At 38.5% G+C, this 25,115-nt stretch overlaps 1 protein-coding gene across 1 annotated transcript; it reads left to right on the forward strand.

Moving 5' to 3' along the window:
- Nucleotides 1-4,408: 4,408 nt before the first annotated feature.
- On the forward strand, nt 4,409-5,347 carry LOC119803415 (olfactory receptor 6C1-like). Its single transcript, XM_038314715.1, has one exon. It carries the CDS (start codon nt 4,409-4,411, stop codon nt 5,345-5,347), a length of 939 nt encoding a protein of 312 aa, XP_038170643.1.
- The last annotated feature ends 19,768 nt before the right edge of the window (nt 5,348-25,115 follow it).

Raw genomic sequence — 25,115 nt, forward strand, 5'->3', positions numbered from 1 at the left:
TATTATGTTATCTTAAATTTTTTTTTCATTTTTCTTCTGTGTTTTCTTTGTATATGGCTAGGTAATGAACTAAAAAGTGTGAAGTTAGGTACTTCTTCCGAATTCTCTAGTTGGAAAAAAATTTAAATGAAGTGTACCTAAGGAAATACACAATCTATTGATATCTAACTGAATAAACCTGCATGAAGTTTTACTGCTTTTCTAACATTTCTGTGAAATTCAACCTTTCCAGTCCCTTTTGCTTCTCTACCCACATTATTACTAATGGATCAGAGTTTCTTTTTTCATTTTCAAAACACATAAATATTAGTGCTAGTATTTTTTAAGTTATTGTGACCTGATAGTCTCTTTTTCCTTTGGTTTTCTCACATATATATATGAATTTTAATATTGAAAATTGATCCTGTTCATTATTATTGAAAGTAATTAATGTATTCAATTCATATTTCCCTGGAAAATAACAAAAATAACTATGAAAATAGTAAAAAGAGAATTTAGTAAAAATAAGTTTAGTCACTCAGCGAGTCCTCATTAGGAGTTGGCTAAATCCAAACGAACAAAATTCCTCAAAAGAATCCTTGTGGCATGATCTAGACCCTGCAGTAAGAATACCTACATAAGAATTTTTTTGTTTATTTACTTAACTATTTAAGTTTTGTGCATATTTTTGATCACATTCTTTTCCTCCCCCAATCATCCTAGATCCTCTCTATATCCCTATTCATTCAACTTAATATAAGAGAGTATTTTTTTATACAGTTTGAAATTTGAAACTGAGCTGGATATTACTGACACCCTTCCCTATATTTTATTCACCAAAATTATAAACAACTGTTCAAATTTTGGATGTGTAGAGAATGAAGACAATGTGATCAATCAAATATGTTTGGAGATGTCCCCTGTAATTTTTCTAATGACTTCTATTTAATGAGGTTCAATTGAGGAAATAAAATTAATAAATGTAGGGAAAGCTGAGAAAAAAATGTCCTTCCAAAGTTAGTGAATCTTGGAGAAAAATGATCATCCATGGCATCATGAAATATTACTAGCAATATTCAAATACACAAATAAAAGAAAATTACAATTAGTCAGTCATCCTAATGTGTCTCTCAAAAGAGCATCCTTTAAGCTTTCAACTTTACTATATCCTTCAATACAGTTTTCTCCCCAAAAGTATTATGTAAATTGCTCATAAATTACCTAGTTTATTTAACAGGTCATTGTTGTCATTTATATCATTTTAAAGACTTGGGAAGGCCGGGCGGTGGTGGTGCACGCCTTTAATCCCAGCACTCAGGAGGCAGAGGCAGGCGGGTCTCTGTGAGTTCGAGACCAGCATGGTCTACAAGAGCTAGTTCCAGGACAGGCTCTAAAGCTGCAGAGAAACCCTGTCTCGAAAAACCAAAAAAAAAAAAAAAAAAGACTTGGGAAGGTCACAATTTGAGGATATGCTCAAAATGAAACCCCTAGGATGAATTATAACCATGATACTGTACAAATACTATCATTGTTAATTTTTATTTTGAATTGTTCAAGGAATTCACCTCAGATTCTTTAGAAGGTGAGTAAGAAGTGAATTGAATGAAATGGGTAGAAGAAAATTAGATGTTAACCCTGGACTAAAGAGAAGACTCGGAAGTTTAGAGCACTTGCTTCTTCCAGAGCCCGTGAATTCAATTCCCAGCAATCAAATCGCAATTCACAACCATATATAATGGGATCTAATACCCTATCTGACATGCAGGCATACATGCAAACAGAACACTCAAGTACATGCATGCATAATTCAAACATACATGCACACATACATACATCTTTTAAAATTAAATAAATAATTTAACCCATTTAACATTTTGAATTTAAAGTGATGAAATAAATGTTTGGAAATAATCTTTATTCTCAAGTAAAATACATCATTAAAACATTTTAATGATCTAAGAATCTACAAATTTTTAAAATTTGTATCACACCCCTTTACTGAAAAATGTATACAAACCACAGATTTTTCATAATTTTTTTACATAGAAATATATTAAGCGGTCATAGAGCTGGATATTTGATCACCTACTTAAAACAAGTCATGTTGTGGTTTCTTAAGCCTAGTTTTCAGGCCTTTGAAGACTGGTACAGAAATGTTGATGGGGAAGAAGATTGGCATTTAGAGACATCTACTAAGACATTTATTTACAGTCCTTCCCATACTCCTTCACAGCTCTAACCCATAAAGGGAAAGTGAATAATTACATTCTTACCCATAAAATGATAAAAATCAAAATACATATAAGAAGAAAAGTAGATACATCTTTAAAAGAGAATAAAATACAATACATTGATGGATTTTTCATTTCCAAAATACTATTAATCTAATAATGTATATTTATTATTTTTAATCCTAAAAGTATATTTATTCATCAACAATGACACATTTCAGTATTATGGCATACAGTGGTAAGAGTGTTTTCCATAGTGTTTTCAAATGTCAGCATGTTACTCTTATAGTTTTAAAAACAATTAATCAATAAATAAATCAGAAATTTCAGTATTATGATTATTTTAAATATACTTCTAACACTCTTCACACTCTGTGATTTAAATAATTAAAATTTATGTGTGAAGACTAAAACACATTGTTTAGTAGGACTCACAAAGAGCTCCAGAATACGGCCAGTCAAACAATAAAAACCGTTATATAAAAATCAGCTTTTCCAGGGGAATAAGAGGCCTCATAAACTCACATGTGGACAGTGTCCAAGTAAGAATTTATTTCATATTTAAAATATGATATACCACAAGAGTTCATTCAAAAGAATTACATGAAGTATGCTGTATATATGGAGTCACTTATAATTATTTTATCTTTAGTGTCATTTTAAATAAAGTCCTAAGTACATGGCTGCAGGAATTTCAGCTAAAGATTACAATCAGATCTTGACTATTTGATGATATAAGCTACAGGTTTAATAAATGAAATATCATTTTAATAAAAATTAGACTCAGAGCCAGTAAAATAATGCTACTGAAATAAGTCAAATTTCAGAGTTTATTTAAATATATGTGTGTATTATAGATTCCCTTATATGTATTTCATTGAAAAATTTTTCAACACAGAGAATTTAGAACTTGTGCTTACACATATCTCATAAAGTAAATGATTGAGAAAACTCACCTTATGATGCAAAGATAAAAACCTTAGTAATACACAGGCTGCACAGTAGAGCATCAAGAAGAGAATGATGTCAACAAGTCAGTATTAACCGGGTAAACCCTTCCTTTTAGCTAAAATTTCAGTAAGCACAAAACATATTAAAATGGTTTTGATAATAAAACCCTGTCCTTTTGTAAATGTACCAAGTAATGTGGGAGTTGATGGGAAATGGTAGCACAGTCTCAGTGGAAGTATGTTCATTGATACAAAGAAATAAAAGGATGTGTGTATGTGAACAGAAAACATTGCTTCCAAAGCCATAGAAATAAAAAAATTAGTGAAAAAAAAGGTGACTTGGGTGTCATTGCAATATGCTACACATTGTCACAATCATTAAGGTGTATATAATTTTCAAATGTTTCACATATATCAACACTTTTAACTTAAAGTTGTTTATTGAAGAAAGTGCATATTTATAAAAAGATGAAATGGAGCAATAAGGGTTAACTGTTTTTCAGACTAGTAAGTGGTTCAGATTCAATACTAGGTATCCTTAACCTTTCCTGGATGGATATTAGCTGTAAGATCATCCCACTTTCTACAAATGGTAAAAACCTCTTTCTGATATCATTGATTGGACATATACCTTTGAACAAGGACATCGGGTTACATCGGGTTACATATCAAATCTAGAGGTCTTACTCGGTGAACCTCCATTCTGTTCTCACACTGATTGTACTAAGACAGCATCGCTACTAAAAGGTTTTAGAGTACTTTTCTATCTACATCCTCAACAGAGTATTTTTCATAATTTCCGTCCTCACTGAGATGACAGTTTATTGCATCACAGTTTGATACAAAACTGCTTTTCAAACTACCTTGAAGTGGAGTTGTTCTCTGATAAAGAAAAGTAATTAAAGAATCATTAGTACTGAATGGTTTTAAATAACTTGTTTTGTTTTTGTTTTTTGTTTTTCAAGACAAGGTTTTTCTGTAACTTTGGAGCCTTTCCTGAAACTAGCTCTTTTAGACCTGGCTGGCTTCGAACTCATGAAGATCTGCCTGCCTCCAGCTCCCGAGTGCTTGGGATTAAAGGCATGCACCACCACCACCCGGATCTTAAATTGCTCTTAAAAGTGGAAACAGCATACGAATTCAACAATAAGAAAGCCCCTAGTCTTGATGTTTACTAATTCTCAATTCTTAATTATTTATTCTGCTTTTGCCTTTATATTTGGTAGAAGAAAAAGAAGTAACTGCAGAATGAGAAACCATACGGAAACCACAGAGTTTATTCTTCTGGGGTTATCAGATGACCCTAAGATCCAGGTTGTGATCTTCATCTTTCTCTTCATCACCTACACACTTAGCATCACAGGGAACTTGACCATCATCACGCTCACCCTGGTGGATTCCCAGCTACAGACCCCCATGTATTTCTTCCTCAGGAATTTCTCTATATTGGAAGTGTCCTTCACAACTGTCACTATACCCAAGTTCTTGGGCACCATAATCTCAGGGGATAAAACCATTTCCTTCAACAACTGCATGGCCCAGTTATTTTTTTTCATACTTTTGGGAGTCACCGAATTTTACCTTCTGGCTGCCATGTCCTATGATCGTTACGTTGCCATCTGCAAGCCCCTGCATTACCTGACCATCATGAGTCAGAAAGTCTGCACAATGCTGGTCTTTGTCTGCTGGCTGGTCTCTTTCCTAATCATCTTCCCTTTACTCCTGTTTGTCATACAACTTGATTACTGTGGATCCAATATCATTGATCACTATACCTGTGATTATTTCCCTCTGCTACAAATTTCCTGTTCAGATACAAAATTCCTGGAGAAGATGGGGTTTTCCTGTGCTGTCTTTACCCTAATGTTCACTTTGACGTTAATATTTCTGTCCTACACATATATCATCAGAACCATTGTGAAGATTCCTTCTGCTAGTCAGAGGACCAAAGCCTTTTCCACATGCTCTTCCCACATGATTGTCATCTCCATCTCTTATGGAAGCTGCATTTTTATGTACATTAAGCCCTCGGCATCAGATAGAGCATCTTTGACCAAGGGAGTTGCCGTGTTAAATACCTCAGTAGCCCCCATGCTAAACCCCTTCATTTATAGCCTGAGGAATCAGCAAGTCAAGCAAGCCTTTATGAACATGGCAAAGAGGATGGTGTTTTTCACAAATACGTGAAATGATGTGGCCTGTGAGTGAGGGGCACATTGAAGGCCAATTCAAATAATAAAATAAAAGATGTCAGTGGCCTACTTATATCAATATGACCCTCAAAGAGAGGGAAGAGAGAGAGAAAGAGAAGAAAAGAAAGAAGGAACGAAAAATAAAAGAAAGAGAAAGAAGGGAGAGAGGGAGGGTGGGGATTTTTCTCTCTATGCTGTGATTAATAAAGAAACTACTTTGGACCTACAGCAAAGCAGAACTTAGCTTGGCGGGGAAAACTAAACTGAATTCTGGGAGAAAGAAGGCAGAGTCAGAGAGAAACCATAAAGCTACCAGAGACAGAACTTTACTCAGTAAGCCACAGCCACATAGAGATACATAGACTAATAGAAATGGGTTAGTTTAGGATATGAGTTGGCCAGAAATACACTTAAGCAATTTGCCAAACAATATTGCAAATAATATGGTTTCTGTACGATTATTTCGGGAGTCTGGTCAGCTGAGAAATGAACAAGTGGCGTTTCTTAAAACAGGAGGAAGAGGGAGGAAAGGATGGAGATGAATCTTGCTGCTGGTGGCTCAAGGACAGCACTGCCTGTGGTAAAGTAGGCCCTCATAAACCCCTTAGTAATCAAGAAAATGCACCATCGAAATACCCACAGGCTAATGTGATACAACAATTTCTCGGTTGAGATTCCTTCTTCCCAATATGTTGAGGTTTATATTGAGTTGATAAAAACTAACCAGTACAGGGTATTTATTAGGTTGCTTTGATTTGGTTTTTGGCTTTTGATACAGGGTCTCTCTACCTAACCCTGGTTGTCCTGGAACTTGCTATATAAACCAGGCTGGTCTCAAACTCACTACCTCTGCCTCCCAAGTACTGGGATTAAAGGCCTGAACCATAATACCTGGCTGCTTTTGAGACAAGTTCTCATTTAACTTAAATTTACCTGGAACTTGCTACATATCTGAGATTATGGGTATATGCCATGATGTCAAACAATGTATTTAAGGACTTCATTTTTTCCAACATATTTCCATTGATTATTTGGGCATTTCACATAACGCACCTGGATTACACAGGTCCATCTAGGTCTTTCTTGCCTGAAGTCTATGTTGATATCCCTGGCTTATGTCCATGGTCTATGCTACCACCAAGACCATGCTGTGGTCCATGGCTCATGCTGATGCTAGAGGCCATGTGGATCTCTCTGGTCTGTACTGTTGCCAGAAACCATGTGGAAGTCCATGATGTGTATTTAAGGATTTCAAAAGAAGTTTTATAAATATGGAAAATACCTTTTAAAATATTTTCATAAATTTTGACTGTAAGAATTCTGATAGTGCCCACATAGGAGCACCAGACTGAGATCCCAAGGTCCTGATGAGGAGCAAAAGGAGGGAGATTATGAGCAAGGAAGTCAGGACCGTGAAGAGTGCGTTTACCCATTGAGACGGTGGGACAGATCTAACGGGAGACCACCAAGTCCAGTTGGAATGGGACTGATGGAACAGGGGACCAAACCGGACTCTCTGAATGTGGCTGACGGCGGAGGAGGACTGAGAAACCAAGGACAACGGCAATGAACATGACCTCTATAGCATGGACGGGCTCACTGTGAGCCTTGTCAGTTTGGTTGCTCACCTTCCTGGACTTAGGGGGAGCTGGGAGGACGTTGGACTTAACATAGTGAAGGGAACCCTGATGGCTCTTTGTCTTGGAGAGGGGTGGAGTGGTGGGGGTATGGGTGGAAGGGAGGGGAGGGAAGGGGGAGGAGATGGAAATCTTTAATTAAAAAAAAAGAAAAAAAAGAATTCTGATAGTGCCTTTGTAAGTATTGAGGAAAAAATTCACTCATAATATTTTTATATTTTTAACTATTTTCTATAAAATAGCTAATAATCATCATGGACTATGGTGGCTATTATAGGCTGTAAGAAACATACAAATTAGTACATACAATGCTGAAAAATTTCTCTGATCTAGTGAAAATTATAGAATGAATCAGGAGGAAAGAAACAGCCTATATGGATGCCAGATTTTCACTGAGGATTCCTTTAGTTTTCCACAGCTTCAAAGGAACTTAAGAACCACATATTCCAGAACTAGCATCTGACTTATCAAGATCCCCGTTAGAAGACAAGAGGACAGAAAAATATCACAAGTGAAGCCAAAGATACAAATAAAAATCTCTTCCTAAGGCATTAATGAAATTTAGAAACTCATGAATGTATGATCATAACACTATGAAATTTTCAAAAAATAAAATGTTTTATAACATAAACACTTATCCACAGCTTGCAGGAATGCAAAACTATACAGACAATATGGAAATCAATGTGAGAGTTCCTCAGAAAGCTGGGAATTGTAGTGTGAAGCAGCGGGGCTGTGTCCCGCCACCCGGCCGCCGGCTAGCTTTACACCCGAAATAATTACACGGAAACTGTATTCTTTTAAACACTGCCTGGCCCATAGTTTCAGCCTCTTATTGGTTAATTCTCACATCTTCCTTTAACCCATATTTAGTAATCTGGGTAGCACCACGAGGTGTGGCTTACCAGGAGAGATCTTAACCTGCATCCATCTCGGAGAGGAGAAGCATGGAGACTCCCTATGGCGACTGCCTGGAGCATCTCCCCCACTCTACTTCCTTGTTCCCACAATTCTGTTCTGTCTACTCCACCTACCTAATTTTCTGTCTCTTAAAGGGCCAAGGCAGTTTTCTTTATTAATTAACCAATGAAAGAAACATAGACAGATAACTCTCCTCCATCAGGGAATCAATCTACCTAAGACCCAGGTATATTTATACTTACAGTTTTGAATATATACTTTAAGGTAACTTCATTCTATCACAAGGACACTTGCTCAACCATGTTCATTGCTGCTCTATTTACAATAGCCAGAAATTGAAAACAACCTAGATGTCCCTCTAAGAATATCTTAAGAATAGATAAATAATGTGGTACATTCATTCAATAGACTATACATTATACTTGGGTTTTCTTTATTTTTTAAAGATACCATGAAACCAGATCCAGAAAGATAAATATGGTATGTGCTCACTTATATGTGGATATTAGCCATTAAATAAATGATAATCAAACTATAATCTGTAGTCCCTGAAAGGCTAGGTAGAGAAGAAGGGACTAAGGAGGACACCCGAGAGGGGAAAATAGAACAGATTTTATGGATTGACTAAGATCAGGGGGACAGGAACAGCAGGATCAGATGGGAAGGGGAAAGGAGATGGGGTTGAGGGAGGGAACACAGAAAGAGACATCTATAATTGAAGAGCATTTCAGGGTAGGTGTGGAAACCTAGTGCAATGGACAGTTCCTAAAATACATCAAGGGGATCCTAATGAAGTCATCAAATAATAAGAGAGAAGGAACCCAGCTGGCCCTTTCTTGTCACCAAACCAAGTTTCAAGTACCAGGACTGGGTTCAGCCAAATGAGCTATGGCCAAAAGGGACTCATGAAGTTCCAAAAGAACCTAGGGTATTCCCAAAGCAATAGGTAGCTCTCCAAAAACTGATAGCAAGGCCTCATTCCTAAAGACAACACTGTCACAACTCATTGCATGCAAGGTTGAACTGATGCCCACACAAACCCTTCCTTCACTCCTACATTCTATGTGTTTGCTTCAGGAAGGTACTCCGAGACATGAGAAAAGTAAGTACCAACCCAGCCACAAAATCTTTGATCTACAATTTGTTGTGCCTACAGCATATATATGCTAGGGAATGGTGGGACAAATTGTGGGAGTAACCAACAAATGTCTGACTTGACTTAATGCCCCCTCCACTCCATGAGATGAAACCATACCTAATACTTCTTGGCTAACGAAAACCCAGAGACTACAGAGCCCAAAGACCCGGGGTAAAACCAAATGCTACTGGTGTAAAAAAAGGTAACAATAAAATGACACCTAATGATATGCTACTATACTCATAAATCAGTGTTGTATTCAGCCATTATCAGAGACGTTTCACCATACAACAGATGAAAACACAGAGACCCACAGCCAGACATTATGAAAGAGAGAGAGAGAGAGAGAGAGACTCTAGAATGTCTCTAAATGGAATGTCTCTACTAAATCTCCCCCCCTCAGAGTTAGGAAGTCCATGGAAGAGGAGACAGAAAAGTGCATGGATCAGAGGGATGGAGGACACCAGGAGAACAAGGCCCTACAAATCAACAGAGTAATGTCGTGAACTCACAGAAACTGGAACTGATAGCACAGGACCAATAGAGATCTGCACCACATCCTCTGCATACTTACTATATATAAATAAAGCTTTATTTATTATAGGCTTTTAGCTTGGTATCTTATGGAATTCCTGAATGTGTGAAGAGTGGGTCTCTGATTCTTGTGACTTCTCTTTGGGGTTCTATTCCTTCTGTTGATTGGCTTGTCCAAGTTCAATGTGATGATTCTTTGATTATCTTACTATATTTCTTGTTAAAAATAAAGTAAATTTTATTTTTTAAAAAAAATGCACCAAAGAAAATATTGAAGAAAGTCACAATGTAAACAGCAGAAGCCGGAAAGAAATAAAAAAAAAAAGGGAAGCTAAAAGGTGAAACTGAAAACCTCTTAAAATCAATTCAGACCTATGCTGCGTATAGACAATCACATCAAAGTGTCCAAAATTAATAATGAGAATGTCATTTTTCCTCTGCTAGACTTAAGGAAAGTTCTAGGACAGCCAGTTCTTTGTATTACTCTTTTTTATTAAAAGAGGTTTCTTTAATTATAGGAGGCTGCTGCAGCCAGCACTGCCTGGATAGCCAAGACTGGCAGGGGTGCTGGGAATGACACACGGAGCCTTCTTTTCATGTGGAAGAACAGCAACCTTTATTTTGCCCAGCAACCTTTTATACCTCTACTCCTTCTGTGGAGACCCACCAGCTAGAAAGAACACAAACATCCTTGTCAATTACAGACCACAAGGAAGTTCTGCTGTCAGTCAGGGAAGTGAGGGCACCTGGATCACAACAACTCCCCCCCCCCATTTTATTTTATAATACCTTGCCTGTCATGGGGAATAGCCCTCTAATATTCCCTGTCTTAGGTAGCATCCTGCCCCCAAAGTATTGCCTGTCCGTGGCTACCCAGACACATAACCCTAAACCAAGTATCCCCAGGACTGACAGTGCCAAATGAGCCAGACCAGCACTGCAACCACCTAACATGCACTAACTGAGTAGTAAAATTAACAAAAGCAGTATTCCAAACCACTCTCATATGACAGTTGAGTTCCATAACAGTAGCAGAAGCATGCAATACAGTGCCATGAGTAATACACATAACATGATTAACTGTTGAAAAGTCCAAAGACAATCCACTTGTTCCTGAACCAGAGCCACTTGTTGGTTCAAGGTCAATATTGGCAGCAGTAGCTGTGGTAGCACAGCTCTGCTCTAGCTGCCTTCTGGCTCCAGCCACACTCACTCTGGACCCAAATTGCTGCCTGGAGTGGAGCAGAACTCAGGGAAGCAGGCTCGCTGCTCTGGAACCACTTTAACAATCTTTTAGGGAGTTTGGGCGTCGTCAACCTGTCTGGCTACTTCCTGCTGAGCGGGGGTGCTGCATTCTTGGGAGTATTTTACATCAACATTTCAGGAGGTCTCTGTGATTCAAACGACATAAATTTGCAGTGAATCCACAGGTTCTCATCCTCTGTGGAAACAAAAGCAGAACCTCTTTTCCAAAGCATCAAATTCTTAGGCCCATATTTTAAAGTCAAAATACCTTTCTTAGCAGTTCCCAGAATCAAATGTCTTTCTCCAGTCCAGAACACAAAAGACAACACAATCAATACAATAACATAGATCTCTACACATTCTATCTTTTGAGGCCCTCAATTCACCCTCCTGCCTCCTCTTTATTGCTTCCCCACTGGCCAGTCTGCCAGAGGGAGCCCCTCAGAGCATCTCTGGGGATGAAAAAACACATACTCTTTTAATCTGACTTGGCTTACTCCCAGTCTGGAACATTTAAACCCCCTCCTGTAAAAAATCTTTGGCTGTCTTCCCTGTAACTTCCAAACCTTGTTGCTTTAAGAGTTTCAGTTACTTTTTGAGGCCTTTCAATTCATTCTCCCGCCTCTTTATACTTGCTGATCTTTTGGAAGATGTGCCTTAGAGTTATCTCTGGGAATAAAAAAAAAAACAAATTTACCTTCCCCAATACGCTCTTCTATTTAGCTGGCAGCTGGAGCGACCCTGTTCACTTATCCCCACTTTCCAGGTCTTGGTGGAACCTCTACTTGCTGCAGCCAGCACAGCCTGGATAGCTAAGACTGGCAGGGGGTTCTGGGTTCATGGAGGCTTCTTTTCAGGTGGAAGAACAGCAACCTTTATTTTGCCCAGCAACCTTTTATACTCTACTCCTTCTGTGGAGACCCACCGGCCAGAAAGAACACAAACATCCTTGTCAATTACAGACCACAAGGAAGTTCTGCTGTCAGTCAGGGGGAGAGAGGGCAGCTGGATCATAACAGAGGCAGAGTGTATTGGTCAGGATTCTTTAGAGAATAAAATAATGGCAGATACAGATTTGGACCAGACACTAGATATGTAATTTAAAATGAGGAAGATTCATTTTCATCAAGAGACACTGGCCATATAAGCTGCAGGGCTAAGAAAAATCAATGGCATGCCTCTAATTCATGCACACTCCCACAGACCTAATGTAAACCCAGTGTTCAAAGAATTAGTAAGAGTCTGCCTTTGTGAAAATTGTTAAAGTATAGGATGGGATAGATGTCTCCATATGAGATCTGTAGAGTCAAAATTTACTCATTTTTTCTATTAATACATGCCAGAAAAGGCTATGCTTACTCACAATGAGAAAGGTCATCTTTTAAAACCAGTGACCAGGTTACAATATCAGATATGAATTCCCTGTTTTGGAACATCTTAAAATTTAATCAGAAAGTGACTGGTTACATGATATCAATGCCACTTCTGTACTAGGGGCAAAATTTGCCTGTCGGTCATGTTGTTTAGATTTGGAATTCATAGCTGCATGAGACTGCTGCTTGATTCTGCCTTTTCTACCTCAGCAATTTGCACAGCAGCTTCCTCCAACAAGAAGTGTGCCTCCAGGGAGCAATCTTCTACTTTAGTTACATCTTGATTTCTGCATGCCCGAAAACCTTAGTTTAAGAAGTTTTCATCAATAGAGTCTTACCAATACCTATTAGTGGGAAGCTAAGAGCACTGGCAATATCTTGTTTTGTTTTACGGGTTTAAGGAGACTTTATTTTCATCATCCCTTTCGAGCTTTCTGATATGTACAGGAAATGTCTGCATTTTAAACACCTAAATCTAAACATTGAAGCTAAGAACCACCAATAAGAGAATACATGTGATGTTTGACTTTCTGAGTACAAGTAATCTCTTTTAGTATAGCATCTTCCAAATGCACTTATTTCTACACAAGTTTAAAAATTTTTATATATTTTTTTTTAAACAGCATTTCTCTGTAGCTTTGGAGCCTGTCTTGGAACTAGCTCTTGTAGACCAGGCTGGCTTCGCAGTCACAGAGATCTACCTGTCTCTGCCTCCTGAGGGCTGGGATTAAAGGTGTGTACCACCACCACCCAGCCAAAATTTTTATATTTCTTTATATATAAGATCCAATTGTGAATGTATATCAAATTTTCTTTGTCCACCCATCAGGTACTAAACATCTAGGATGATCCCATTTCCACCTTTTAAATAATTTAACAATTAATATGAATGTGCAATTACCTCTGGGGAATATACAAAGGAATGGCTTAGTTGGGTCATATAGTGTTTTTACTTTTAGCTTTCTAGAAATCCCACACACTTTGTTGAGAGTTTCTGCACCAGCGCTACCCAGATGCCAAGACTGGCTGGGGGTTCCGGGATTGAGACACAGAGGCTTCTTTTCAGGTGGAAGAACAGCAACCTTTATTCCCCCTCCCCCCCAGAGCTAAAGCCTTTTGTACCTTTATGCAGGTGGCCTGAGTCTAGCTGAGCAGCAAGAGGTCAAGATCAGGGCATCATGTACTGGGAATGCTTCTGCAGGAAACCACCAGCCAGAAAGAACACAAGCATCCTCGTCAATTACAGAGCACAAAGAAGTTCCACTGTTGGTCAGTGGGAATGAGGCAGCCAGATCACAACAGAGAGATTTTGTTTAATTTAATCTGCATAAAGGTTTCGGCAATGCCACACCCACCATCACCTCCCACATCCTTGCCATCAACTGTCATCATTTCTATTTTTGATAACAGTCCCTCTAGCTGAGTAAAAATGCAATATCAAAGTGACCTTAATTTGTTAGTCATGGATATTAAACACTTTTTAATTGCCATATGAAGTTCTTCTTTTTGGGAACACCCTTCTCGTTTACTTTTTGCTAGACAGAGCCTTTTCACTTCATAAGATCCAATAGGTAATCTTTTGGTCGTATTTGTAAGCAATCAGAGTCCTCTTCAGAGGACTACTATGCCAGGGTCTTGCACTGTTTTTCCTACATTTTCCACTTGCTATATCTGAGGTTTGGAGTTTGTGTCATTTACTCAAAGTGGTGATTTCATTTTCCTTTCCCATCTTTATCGATCTCTAAAGAAATTGTTACAGCAGCACAAAATACATTTCTATGTATAAAAATACAAAAAAAAATCATAAAATCTGGAGAGGTTGCAGCGGGAAGGAACCTAATATATTCTTAGCAGAGATGTAAATTAGGATGTTCACTATGGAAATCAGCATAAAAGCTCTTCAAAATAATTATAAATAGAATAAGTATATTTACTAGATATGCCACTCCTGAGAATACACCCAAGGGAGTCAGTAATGATACATTAGAGACATGTGATAAAACCATTCTATTTAGGGCTGAGTGCTCCAAAGTCTCTCACTGTCTACACATTGCATGCCTCTGTATTGTTACCACCTACTGCAAGAAGAAGCTTCTCTGATGAGAGTTGAGCAATTCACTGATGTATGGGTACAACAGTATGTCACTAGGGGTCATTTAGTTGCTGTGTTCAGTTAGCAGAATAATTGTAGTGGGGATTCCCCTGGGACCCATTGTTGTTCTTCTTATTCTTAAAGACGTAGTAACTGGATAGCTGTGCGTAGCTGCGCGGAGTCCTGAGGAACACGTGTGACCAGGGCGGCGGGTGAACAGGCGGTGCAGCGGCGGGTTAATGGCACAGACACAAAAATAGACATAAAGCTTTATTGAGAGAGAGAGAGAGAGAGAGAGAGAGAGAGAGAGAGAGAGAGAGGGAGCAAGAGAGAGAGAGGGAGAGAGAGAGAGAGAGAGGGAGAGGGAGAGGGAGAGAGAGAGAGGGCGCGTGTGCACACGCAAAAGGGGGCAGTGAGAAGAGAGAGAGGGAAGAGATTGAGGATGACTCCAAGAGACCAGAGGTCGCTGGGAGTGGGTGTGGAAAGGGGCGGGGACCAAAAGAATAACATTCCCGGGTATTTCTTACAATAAAAAGCAAAAATTAGACATCACAGTTTGAAGGAATTGGGGCGGCGAATTCTCAAGACTGCTTCCGGCTGATTGTGGGCGTCGTCTTTGGGGGGGGGGGGAACCCGAGAGAAGGCTGGGTGCCGGTCACATCCTGGCATAGCTGGTCTCTTTGCTTCTGACTGGTGTCTGTGGCATGGAAATGTCTGGTGTCTCTAAGGTATTGGCAGAACAAAGAACAAAGTTAAATGAAGGAAAAAAATTTTTTGGACCAGGGAATTGAGTGGGTATCTGACCTGTTTACGATGGATTCCTTAATTTGGCTCTCTGGAACTCACAAGAACTCCTTGAATTTGTGAAAACATAAGTTTTAAGAGATAAATTTGTTTTGAAATTTGTTTGGTGAGGTGACCTGGTAAAACCTCAACCTGGTAAAACCTCTCAGCTGTCAAACTGTCAGAGATCTTTGAGAAGGATAAGATTTTACTTGAGTTACCGATTAAAAATGAAAGAGAACTTACTTGGTTGGCACCCAGAGCTACTCTTTTTAGGTCCTCCATGGTCGCTGAAGGTTGTGCTTGACCTTTTTTATTTAGCGCAGTCCTGCCAGGTTCCAGAAGACTCTGTGGGCTAAGAAATCTGTAGGAAGACAGGCCTACCTTGACCTGAGCAGCTAGGCTGTCAATTCCAGTGATTCTGTCCACGTCTGGAGGTCTTTGGATGAAAGGCAGTTTTGCCTAATGGTCAGCGCTCGGCAGTTGAAGCAAACTGCAGGACGTTGTTTTATGCGCCGCATCTGTCTTCTTTGGAGGGAGCAGAGAGCTGCTGCTAGGAGCCAACCTGTCTCTTTTTGCTATTAAAAGTTTTTAATAATTAAATATTTAAATATCACATTTCCCAGATCTCTGAACAGTTGAGGGCTGGATTAAATATATAGCTGCAGTATACTGGCTCTTAACAGGTAAGATCCAGACTTGTAAAAAGGCAGAAAGAAACTGTTGGCAATGGAAGGTTAATGTCAGAATTGACAATGGTAGAGAACAGCTTAAGGCATTTTTGTAAGAGACTTAAAAGTACATACCAGTTTAAAATATGAGATTTAGGATTTTGTAATCTGAAATAAGATGTAATGAACAATTATTATACATAGAGTGACCAGGAATTGAGCAACGTGGATGACTCTGATGGGCCCTATCAGAGACATACCATTTGCACAAAGCACATGTAGCAGAGTTAACAGGAGAATTTTAGTGAAGACCTGGTGAAGAGGCAGGGTGAAATTGGGAGAGCTTGGTCACCTGACCTGGCTCTCAGCCAAGATGGCGACGAGTCACCTGATCCACCTGGCCCTCAGCCAAGATGGCGGCAGCCACGTGTTGCGGGGAAAAAGTTACAATTTTTGAGCTGTAAGGACTTTAAGTTTAGTGCTTGGCTCCCATAGCTAGACCGTGAACACGCCCGCAAAAAAAAAACCGTAGCACTTCAAACCTGAAGGACCGTTCCTGGCAGGTGAAATGCATGCAGATGGAACGAACATTTAGGCGCGTGACCCAGCGTCCTGGTGCCACGCGCGGAATGTTACGCTTGGCTGGCTGAACCCCAAGTGTACGAGGACCGTTCCTCCGACAGGAGAGGTGCAGCAAGACCAAGCCTCCGTCCTGGACGGGAGATCACACCGTAGTGATCACGTGGAGAGTCAGAAGCAGGGAAGGAAGAAAAGAAAAGAAAAGAGAGCCGGAGCCCCGGGCCCCGGGTGCGAGCGGAGTGAGAGGCTTTCTTGCCGTCTCAATCACGGTCAGAGCTGGGAACGCAAGCCGGATTGAAGGCCGGAGAAGGGGTTCAGAGAAGTCCCCCCCCGACCCTAGGAATAGCCCACGGGCCGCCGAGCGCTCAATGGAGACCAGTGGGTAGACCAGGGTCGTTTGACCAGCTGGAAGGGAACTAACTCACGGTTGAAGCCGGTGTTGGATGAAGAGCCGCGCACAGGCAGGTGTTGAGATGTGAAGCAGGTGGCTTAGTCCATAGGGCCTCCGGTCCTCAGGTCTCCGGTTCTTCAGCCGGTCCGGCACGGTCCGGGGGAACCAGGCTGGCGCCAAGCCCGGAGCCCCAGTCCCGAAATCCGGGGGACACAGCCGTCGGGTTCGGCACCAATGTTGTTCTTCTTATTCTTAAAGACTTAGTAGCTGGATAGCTGCGCGTAGCTGCGCGGAGTCCTGAGGAACACGTGTGACCAGGGCGGCGGGTGAACAGGCGGTGCAGCGGCGGGTTAATGGCACAGACACAAAAATAGACATAAAGCTTTATTGAGAGAGAGAGAGAGAGAGAGAGAGAGAGAGAGAGAGAGAGAGAGAGAGAGGGGGGGAGCAAGAGAGAGAGAGGGAGAGAGAGAGAGAGAGAGGGAGAGGGAGAGGGAGAGAGAGAGAGAGAGGGCGCGTGTGCACACGCAAAAGGGGGCAGTGAGAAGAGAGAGAGGGAAGAGATTGAGGATGACTCCAAGAGACCAGAGGTCGCTGGGAGTGGGTGTGGAAAGGGGCGGGGACCAAAAGAATAACACCCATGACCTATCACATCTCAGGTTGGCCTCATTGACAATGTCAAGTGTGTGTTCCATCTCATAGAGTCAGCCTGAAATGCAAAAGGGCTGGTTTGATATTCCCACAATATGTCTGACACTGCTTCACCAGTGTATCTTGCAGGGAGGCTGCTGCTTTATCACGGGGTTTGTATCTGGAACATAAATGAGATTACTTTTCTTCTCTAATAGTGTTCATAATCACTTTTCAGTGCTATGAACTCTTGTCAGTAACGACGCAGTTTCTATGTGAACACTAGTTCAATTCCTCCATGCTTGGTGAAGTAAGTAATATCTTCAGCAATAAGGACTTACTGTCAGGTTGTAAAGGGTAACCAATAGCCTTGGCAATAGCCTTAAATGTTTGATAGTTCTACAGAATCATTTTGGCCAATGACTCATCAAGTTTTAAGCCATTCCCAGTAAATACCACGGATCTTCCTTGGTGGAACAAGATGTCTAGATGGGCATTCCCTTCCCCTTTGTGTAGAGACGCCATTAAAATGTCTTTCATACATACACACACACACACACACACACACACACACACATACACACACATATAAAATGAAGTTTCCAGAGAAGTGGGTTTTCTTATTTTTTTAAGTATTTTATTTTTTAAAGAAAACAAACTATTTTTTTCATTATACATACCAATCCAAGTTCCCACGACCTAGCCTCTTCCCACTCCCTCCATATATCCTCCCACCCTAAGCCCCATCCAATCCTCAGAGAGGGTAAGGCACATTGCTTTGGGGAAGGTCCAAGGCCCTCCCTCCTATATATAGGCTGAGTAAGGTATCATCTAAAGAGAATAGGTTCCCTAAAAGCCAGTACATGCAGTAGGGATAAATTCTGGTATTTCAGTAGGTTTACCCCTCATGGACTTGACCCCTTTGCTCATAGTCTCGCTCCTTCCACATTTCAACTGGACTTTGGGAGTTCAGTCCAGTGCTCCAATGCAAGTCTCTGCCTCTGTTTCCATCCGTTGCTGGATAAAGGTTCTATGGGTGATATTTAAGATATTCATCGGTCTGACAATAGGGCAAGTCAGATCTGGACATCCCTCCTCTATTGTTTAGGGTCTTATCTGGGGTCATCCTTGTGGATTCCTAGGAATTTCTCTAGAGCCAGGTTTCTTGCTAACCCTATAATGGCTCCCTCAATCAAGATATCTCTTCCCTTGCTCTCATCTCTGTCCTTCCTCCTTCTCAACTATTCCATTCCCTCAAGTTCTCCTCATCCTCTCGCTTATTACCATCTCTTCACCTTCAACCTTCCCTTCTCCCCACCCACATACTCCCAGTTTTGTCAGGTAGTCTTGTCTGTTTCCAATTTCCAGGTGGATCTATGTTTTCTTAGGGTTTACCTTATTACTTAGCCTCTCTAGGATCAGGAACTATAGGCTCAATATCCTTTGTTTATAACTAGTATCAACTTATGAGTGAGTACATACCATATTCATTCTTTTGGGTCAAGATTACCTCACTCAGAATAATGTTTTCTTATTCCATCCATTTGCATGCAAACTTTAAGATGCCATTGTCTTTTACTGCTGAGTAGTACTCTAATGTGTAAATGTACCACATTTTAATTATTTCTTCTTTGGATGAGGGGCACCTAGATTATTTCCAGGTTCTGGCTATTACAAATAATGCTGCTATGAACATAGTTGAACAAATTCCTTTGTAGTATAATTGAGCATCTTTTGGGTATATGCTCAAGAGTGGTATTGCTTGATCATGAGGTAGGTTGTATCCTAATTTTGTGAGAAACTGCCACACTGATTTCCAAAGGGGTTGTGTTTGGTCCCTTGAGGACAGGCCTTTGTACCTCCACTTGATCTGTTTTGTACTCTTGTGGTTGGTTGTTTTGAAAACAGGAACAAAAACAGGAACAATCTGTTTTTCTCAGCAATGTTTTTAAGGCTGCTTACCCCTAAGCCATGTGAGTTGCAGTGATGAGCTTCCTGCTTTTGCTAGATTGGCCACCCCTGCTGAGGGCTGTATATACTGTGTGAGAAAGTGGAATAAAGGCTTGCCTGCAGAACCTGAAGTTGTACTGTGTGTTAATCCTGACATCCCTCACTCAGAGAACTACAGTTGCCATGCTGGCGTAGCAACTTGAGGTCTCACCAAGATCTGAGAAAGAAGGGGTAATGGACAGGGTCATCCTAGGCCAGTAAGGATGGATTCGGGTAAAATGGGATACACAAGCAATAAGAGAGACCTGATATATTAGATACCTAAATTGTTAGAGCATCAAGGAACCATGGTCAAACAGAGAACTATAGGGGATTTTCTTAAGACTATAGTCGCAGTAAACCCATGATTTTTGACAGGTGGAGGTTTGGACATCCCCGACTGGGAACAAGTGAAAAGAGATTTGCAGAAACAACTGCCAGAGGAGGGTGCCAATAGCTTCCCTATATCTACCTTTTTGCTATGGTGCCTGGTCTACCGTGCTCTGCTTACTAAAGTGAAAGTGAGACCAGAGATCGCCACAGCTAAAGATACACTTGAAGAAATACCAGAGGAGGAGACTCGCTGGTCCATAGGATCAGCAGATTCCCATACATTTATCATACTCTCGTCATTTTAATTAACTCCATTGATGTCTCTCACGTCTCCTGTTGTTTCACTTCTTTTTGTAGTAAAACCTTTCAATTTCCACTGTTCTCAAACATCAGTATTTAGGTACCCACCATTAGTATGGTTTAGTTTGGAAATCTGTTTAAAATACACAAATTTGTTTTAAAAATCAATTAAAATTATGAAGTATGCTTCACTGTTGAAGTGTATGTGCCAACATAGCTTAGTGGTCAAGATACTTGTTGCTCTTGCAGAAGACCTGAGTTCAATTCCCAGCACCCACATAGTAGCTCACAACCATCTGTTCCCACTCCAGTTCCAGAGAAACCAACACCTTCTTCTGACTTCCCTAAGCACATGGTACATATATATAATGCAGGTAGAACATTCATACATATAAAATAAAAGAAATTAATCTTTTAAAAATTTAAAAAAATATTCAAGATATACTAAATAATACTAACTATTCTATAAAGGACTTATAAAATTTTAGAATATATATATTCATAACTACATGAAAAATCAGCATTACTATCTATTCTTTATGAGTAACCAATGCTCAATGACCAGAGGTAGATAATATGATAACACAATTTTAAAAGCAAGAAAACAAGAGAGAGAGAGAAAGATGGCTTGGAGTTGGGAGACAGGAGATGGGAAGAGTCTGGGGAGTGGAAATTATGATCAGACTATATTGTATAAAATGTATTTTCAGTTAAAAAATGAAAACAAAAACAAGTAAAAGGTTGTGAGCGATATTCTTCCCCAAGGAAGAGCACACCAATTGTTTATCCAATACCAAATGGACATTTCTGAAAATATACAGACAAGTAGCATTATACATACATACTTAAGAGGTTGTACATATGTATTTAGGAATATATAAATGTATATTTCCATACGCATATGTATATAACAACAATTAATGAAGAAAGAGACCATAAATTTGAAAGGGAGCAAGCAGGGCTGGGTTTGGAAGGTGAAAGGTGCTAGGGGAAATGACATAGTTATATTATAATCTCAAAAAACAAATAAATTAAATTAAAATAAAGCAAAGCAATCAAAAACCCTTATTCATGTTCTATTTTGAAGTTTTGGATAGCATTTGCTAAATTCTTATACAATAATATTGGACCTTAAAAAACTCTGACATTGGCGTGACAGTATAATCATGGCCTCCTCAAGGAAAATATTGTTAATATTATGTTTAATATTAATAAATAAATATTAATAAATAAATAAACAATAAAATAGTGTTAATATTATGTTTGATACTTAAATTATAACATTAATTCATTAGCATTGAGCAATTGGATGAGCATAGAAAAATGGTATGAAGTATATACACTGTATTAATGTAATCAAAATTCATAAAGGTAGGCAGATTTCAAGCTACATGAGAAATCGGCATGACTTTCTTCTTTATTAGTGACTCCCTCTCACTGGACACTGCACCCCAATCTTCTTTCCCCAGTTTTGATACTGATGTTATAATGCTTGCTATTCCCTTGTGCTTTGTGTCCGTTCCTCTGCTGGCAATTTTGAATTGGTCCCTTGAGCCGATTGCAGAGTGAATGGATAAAACTCTAGTCCTCCATGTGACATAAACTATATTAACACACCAGGATTATGTTAAAACATCTCCTGGAACTGTCTCTATTTCCCCCCGGGGGAGGGGACAGTTGATGAAACAGCGGAGGACGATGCTTGCACTCTTCCGGCGGCTCTGAGAAGCCGTGGGAAACCACAGGTAAGCTGGGAACAAAGAGAAAACAGTGCAAGTCTCTCAGAATCAAACATCAATCCAGAGCTCAACTTTATCAAACTTACGATGTAATGCGGTTTGATTTGGAAATGTGGCATGATTGCTTATGTCAATTCCTATATTTTCTGTTGATTAAAAGCAAAATTCATATCTCCACAGTTTTTATTTTATACTTTATAGACTATTTAGTGTTATTTTGAAAAAATATTCTTTAATTGTAGGTAATCTACTGATAGTTGACATTTGCTAGTTGTATAAATTAATGAAAATTACCAAATCTGAACCCAAACACTTCATTTGAGAATAAAAAATAAAGTTTTAGAAATAAGTTAAAATAATTAAATGAGATAAAGTATACAAGCTTCTAATCACTGCAGTGAATAATGCTTTTAATAAACCATTACTATTACCGATCTATTGTCAATAAACCATTACTACCACTGATTTACTGTAAACAAACCATTACTACTACTGAAATACTGTCAATAATGCCATTAATTAATCATTACTACTACTAATATACTATCAAAATTAGGAATCATTTCAACTGAAAGGAAAATGAGTAAGACAGTCTTTTTCCAGAGCCTAGTTATTGCAAAATTTTTGGAACACAATTATTTATAAAATCTCAATTTTCAAAAGCATTCTTGTAATTTCAACTCTATTCTGAATGGAGGAATTTTATTTTAAAGAAATTACCTCATTTAAAGTTACAAATAAATTAAGTGGTCCACTTGAATTAGAAATAATAAATAATATCTTTTAAGAAAAAGCCACATGATGCTAACTTTATGAATAAATCAGAAACCAATAGTCTTTTATGATGTTATCTAAAATTAATTTATTTTATTTTTCTTCTGTGTTTTTGTTGTATATGGCTAGGTAATTAACTAAAACTGTGAGGTTAGGTACTTTTTCCAAATTCTCTTGTTGGAAAAATATTAAAATGAAGTATACCAAGGAAATACACAATCTATTGATATATAACTGAATAAACCTACATGAAGTATTATGGCTTTTCTAACATTTCTGTGAAATTCAACCTTTCCAGTCCCTTTTGCTTCTCTACGCACATTATTACTAATGAATCAGAGTTTCTTTTGTCATTTTCAAAAACACATAAATACTAGTGCTAATATTTTTGAAGTTATTGTGACCTGATAGTCTCTTTTACCTTTGGTTTTCTCACATGTATATAAATTTTAATACCGAAAATTGATCCCATCCATTATTATTGAAAGTAATTAATGTACTTAATTCATATTTCCCTGGAAAGTAACAAAAATAACTATGAAAATAGTAAAAAGACAATTTAGTAAAAATAAGTCTAGTCACACGGTGAGTTCTCCTTAGGAGTCGGCTAAATCCAAACGAACAAAATTCCTAAAAAGAATCCATGTGGTATGATCTAAACAGTGAGAATGCCGACACAAGAATATTTTTATTGCTTACTTACTTAGGTATTTTAATCTTTTGTGTATATTTTGATCGTATTCTTTTCTCTACCCCAATCATTCTAGATCCTTTCTTCATCCACATCTATTCTAATGAGTTCTATTTAATGAGGTTCATTTGAGGAAATAAAATCAATAAATGTAGGGAAAGCTGAGAAATACTGTTCTTTCAAAGTCAGTGTATCTTGGAGAAAAATGATCATTCAGGGTATCATGAAATATTACTAACAATATTCAAACACACAAATCAAAACTAAATTACAATTAGTAAATCTCCCGAATGTGTCTCTCAAAAGAGCATCCTTTAACCTTTCAACTCTACTATATCCTTCAAAAAAGTTTCCTCCCAAAGAGTATTATATATATATACTGCCCATACTCTACCTACTTTATTAAAAAGGTCATTGTTTTCTTTTATTTCATTTTAGAGACTTGGGAAGGTCACAATTTGAGGATAAGCCCAACAGAAACCCCTAAGATAATCATGATACTGAACATATATGATCATTGTTAATTTTTATTTTGAATTGTTCAAGGAATTCACCTCAGATTCCTTAGAAGGCAGGTAAGAAGTAAATTGAAAATGGGTGGAAGAAAATGAGATGTTAATAATCTAACCCTGGGCTAGAGGGATGACTCAGCAGTTTAGAGCACTTGCTGCTCTTCCAGAGCCCATGAATTCAATTCCCAGCAGTCTCATAGCACCTCACAACCATATATAATGGGATCTAATACCCTCTCTGACATGCAGGCATACATTCAAACAGAACACTCAAATGCAAGCATGCATACATTCAAAAATACACACACACACACACACACACACACACACACACACACATACACACATCTTTTAAAAATAAATAAATAATTTAGCCCATTTAACATTTTGAATTTAAAGAGAAGAATTAAATGTTTGGAAATAATCTTCATTATCAAGTAAAATACTTTTAGTTTTAAGAAAGGTTAATCAATAAATAAATCAGAAATTTCAGTATTATGATTATTTTAAATATACTTCTAACACTCTTCACACTCTGTGATTTAAAGAATAAAAATTTGTGTGTAAAGACTAAAACACACTGTTTAGTAGGACTCACAAAAAGCTCCAAAATACGGCCAATCAAACAATAAAAATCGTTATATAAAAATCAGCTTTTCCAGGGGGAATAACAGCCCTCATAGACTCACACGTGGACAGTGTCCAATTAAGGATTTATTTCATATTTAAAATATGATATACCACAAAAGTTCATTCAAAAGAATTACATGAAGTATGCTGTATATATGGAGTCACTTATAATTATTTTATCTTTAGTGTCATTTTAAATAGAGTCCTAAGTACATGGCTGCAGGAACTTCAGCTAAAGATTACAATCAGATCTTGACTATTTGATAATATAAGCTACAGGTTTAATAAATGAAATATCATTTTAATAAAAATTAGACTCAGATCCATAAAAATAAAGATACTGAAGTAAAGTAAGTCAAATTTCAGAGTTTATTTAAATATGTGTGTATTATAGATTCCCTTATATATATTTCATTGAAAAATTTTTCAGCACAGAGAATTTAGAACTTGTGCTTACACATATCTTATAAAGTAAATAATTGAGAAAACTCACCTTATGATGCAAAGATAAAAACCTTAGTAATAGCCGGGCAGTGGTGGCACATGCCTTTAATCCCAGCACTCGGGAGGCAGAGGCAGGAGGATCTCTGAGTTCGAGGCCAGCCTGGTCTTCAAGAGCTAGTTCCAGGACAGGCTCTAGAAACTACAGGGAAACCCTGTCTCAAAAAAAAAAAAAAAAAAAAAAAAAAAAAACAACAAAAAAAAACCTTAGTAATATACAGGCTGCACAGTAAAGCATAAAGAAGAGAATGATGTCAACAAGTCACTATTAACTGGATAAACCCTTCCTTTTAGCTAAAA

The sequence above is a fragment of the Arvicola amphibius genome, chromosome 17, assembly GCF_903992535.2.
Source record: "Arvicola amphibius chromosome 17, mArvAmp1.2, whole genome shotgun sequence".
Classification (NCBI taxonomy): domain Eukaryota; kingdom Metazoa; phylum Chordata; class Mammalia; order Rodentia; family Cricetidae; genus Arvicola; species Arvicola amphibius.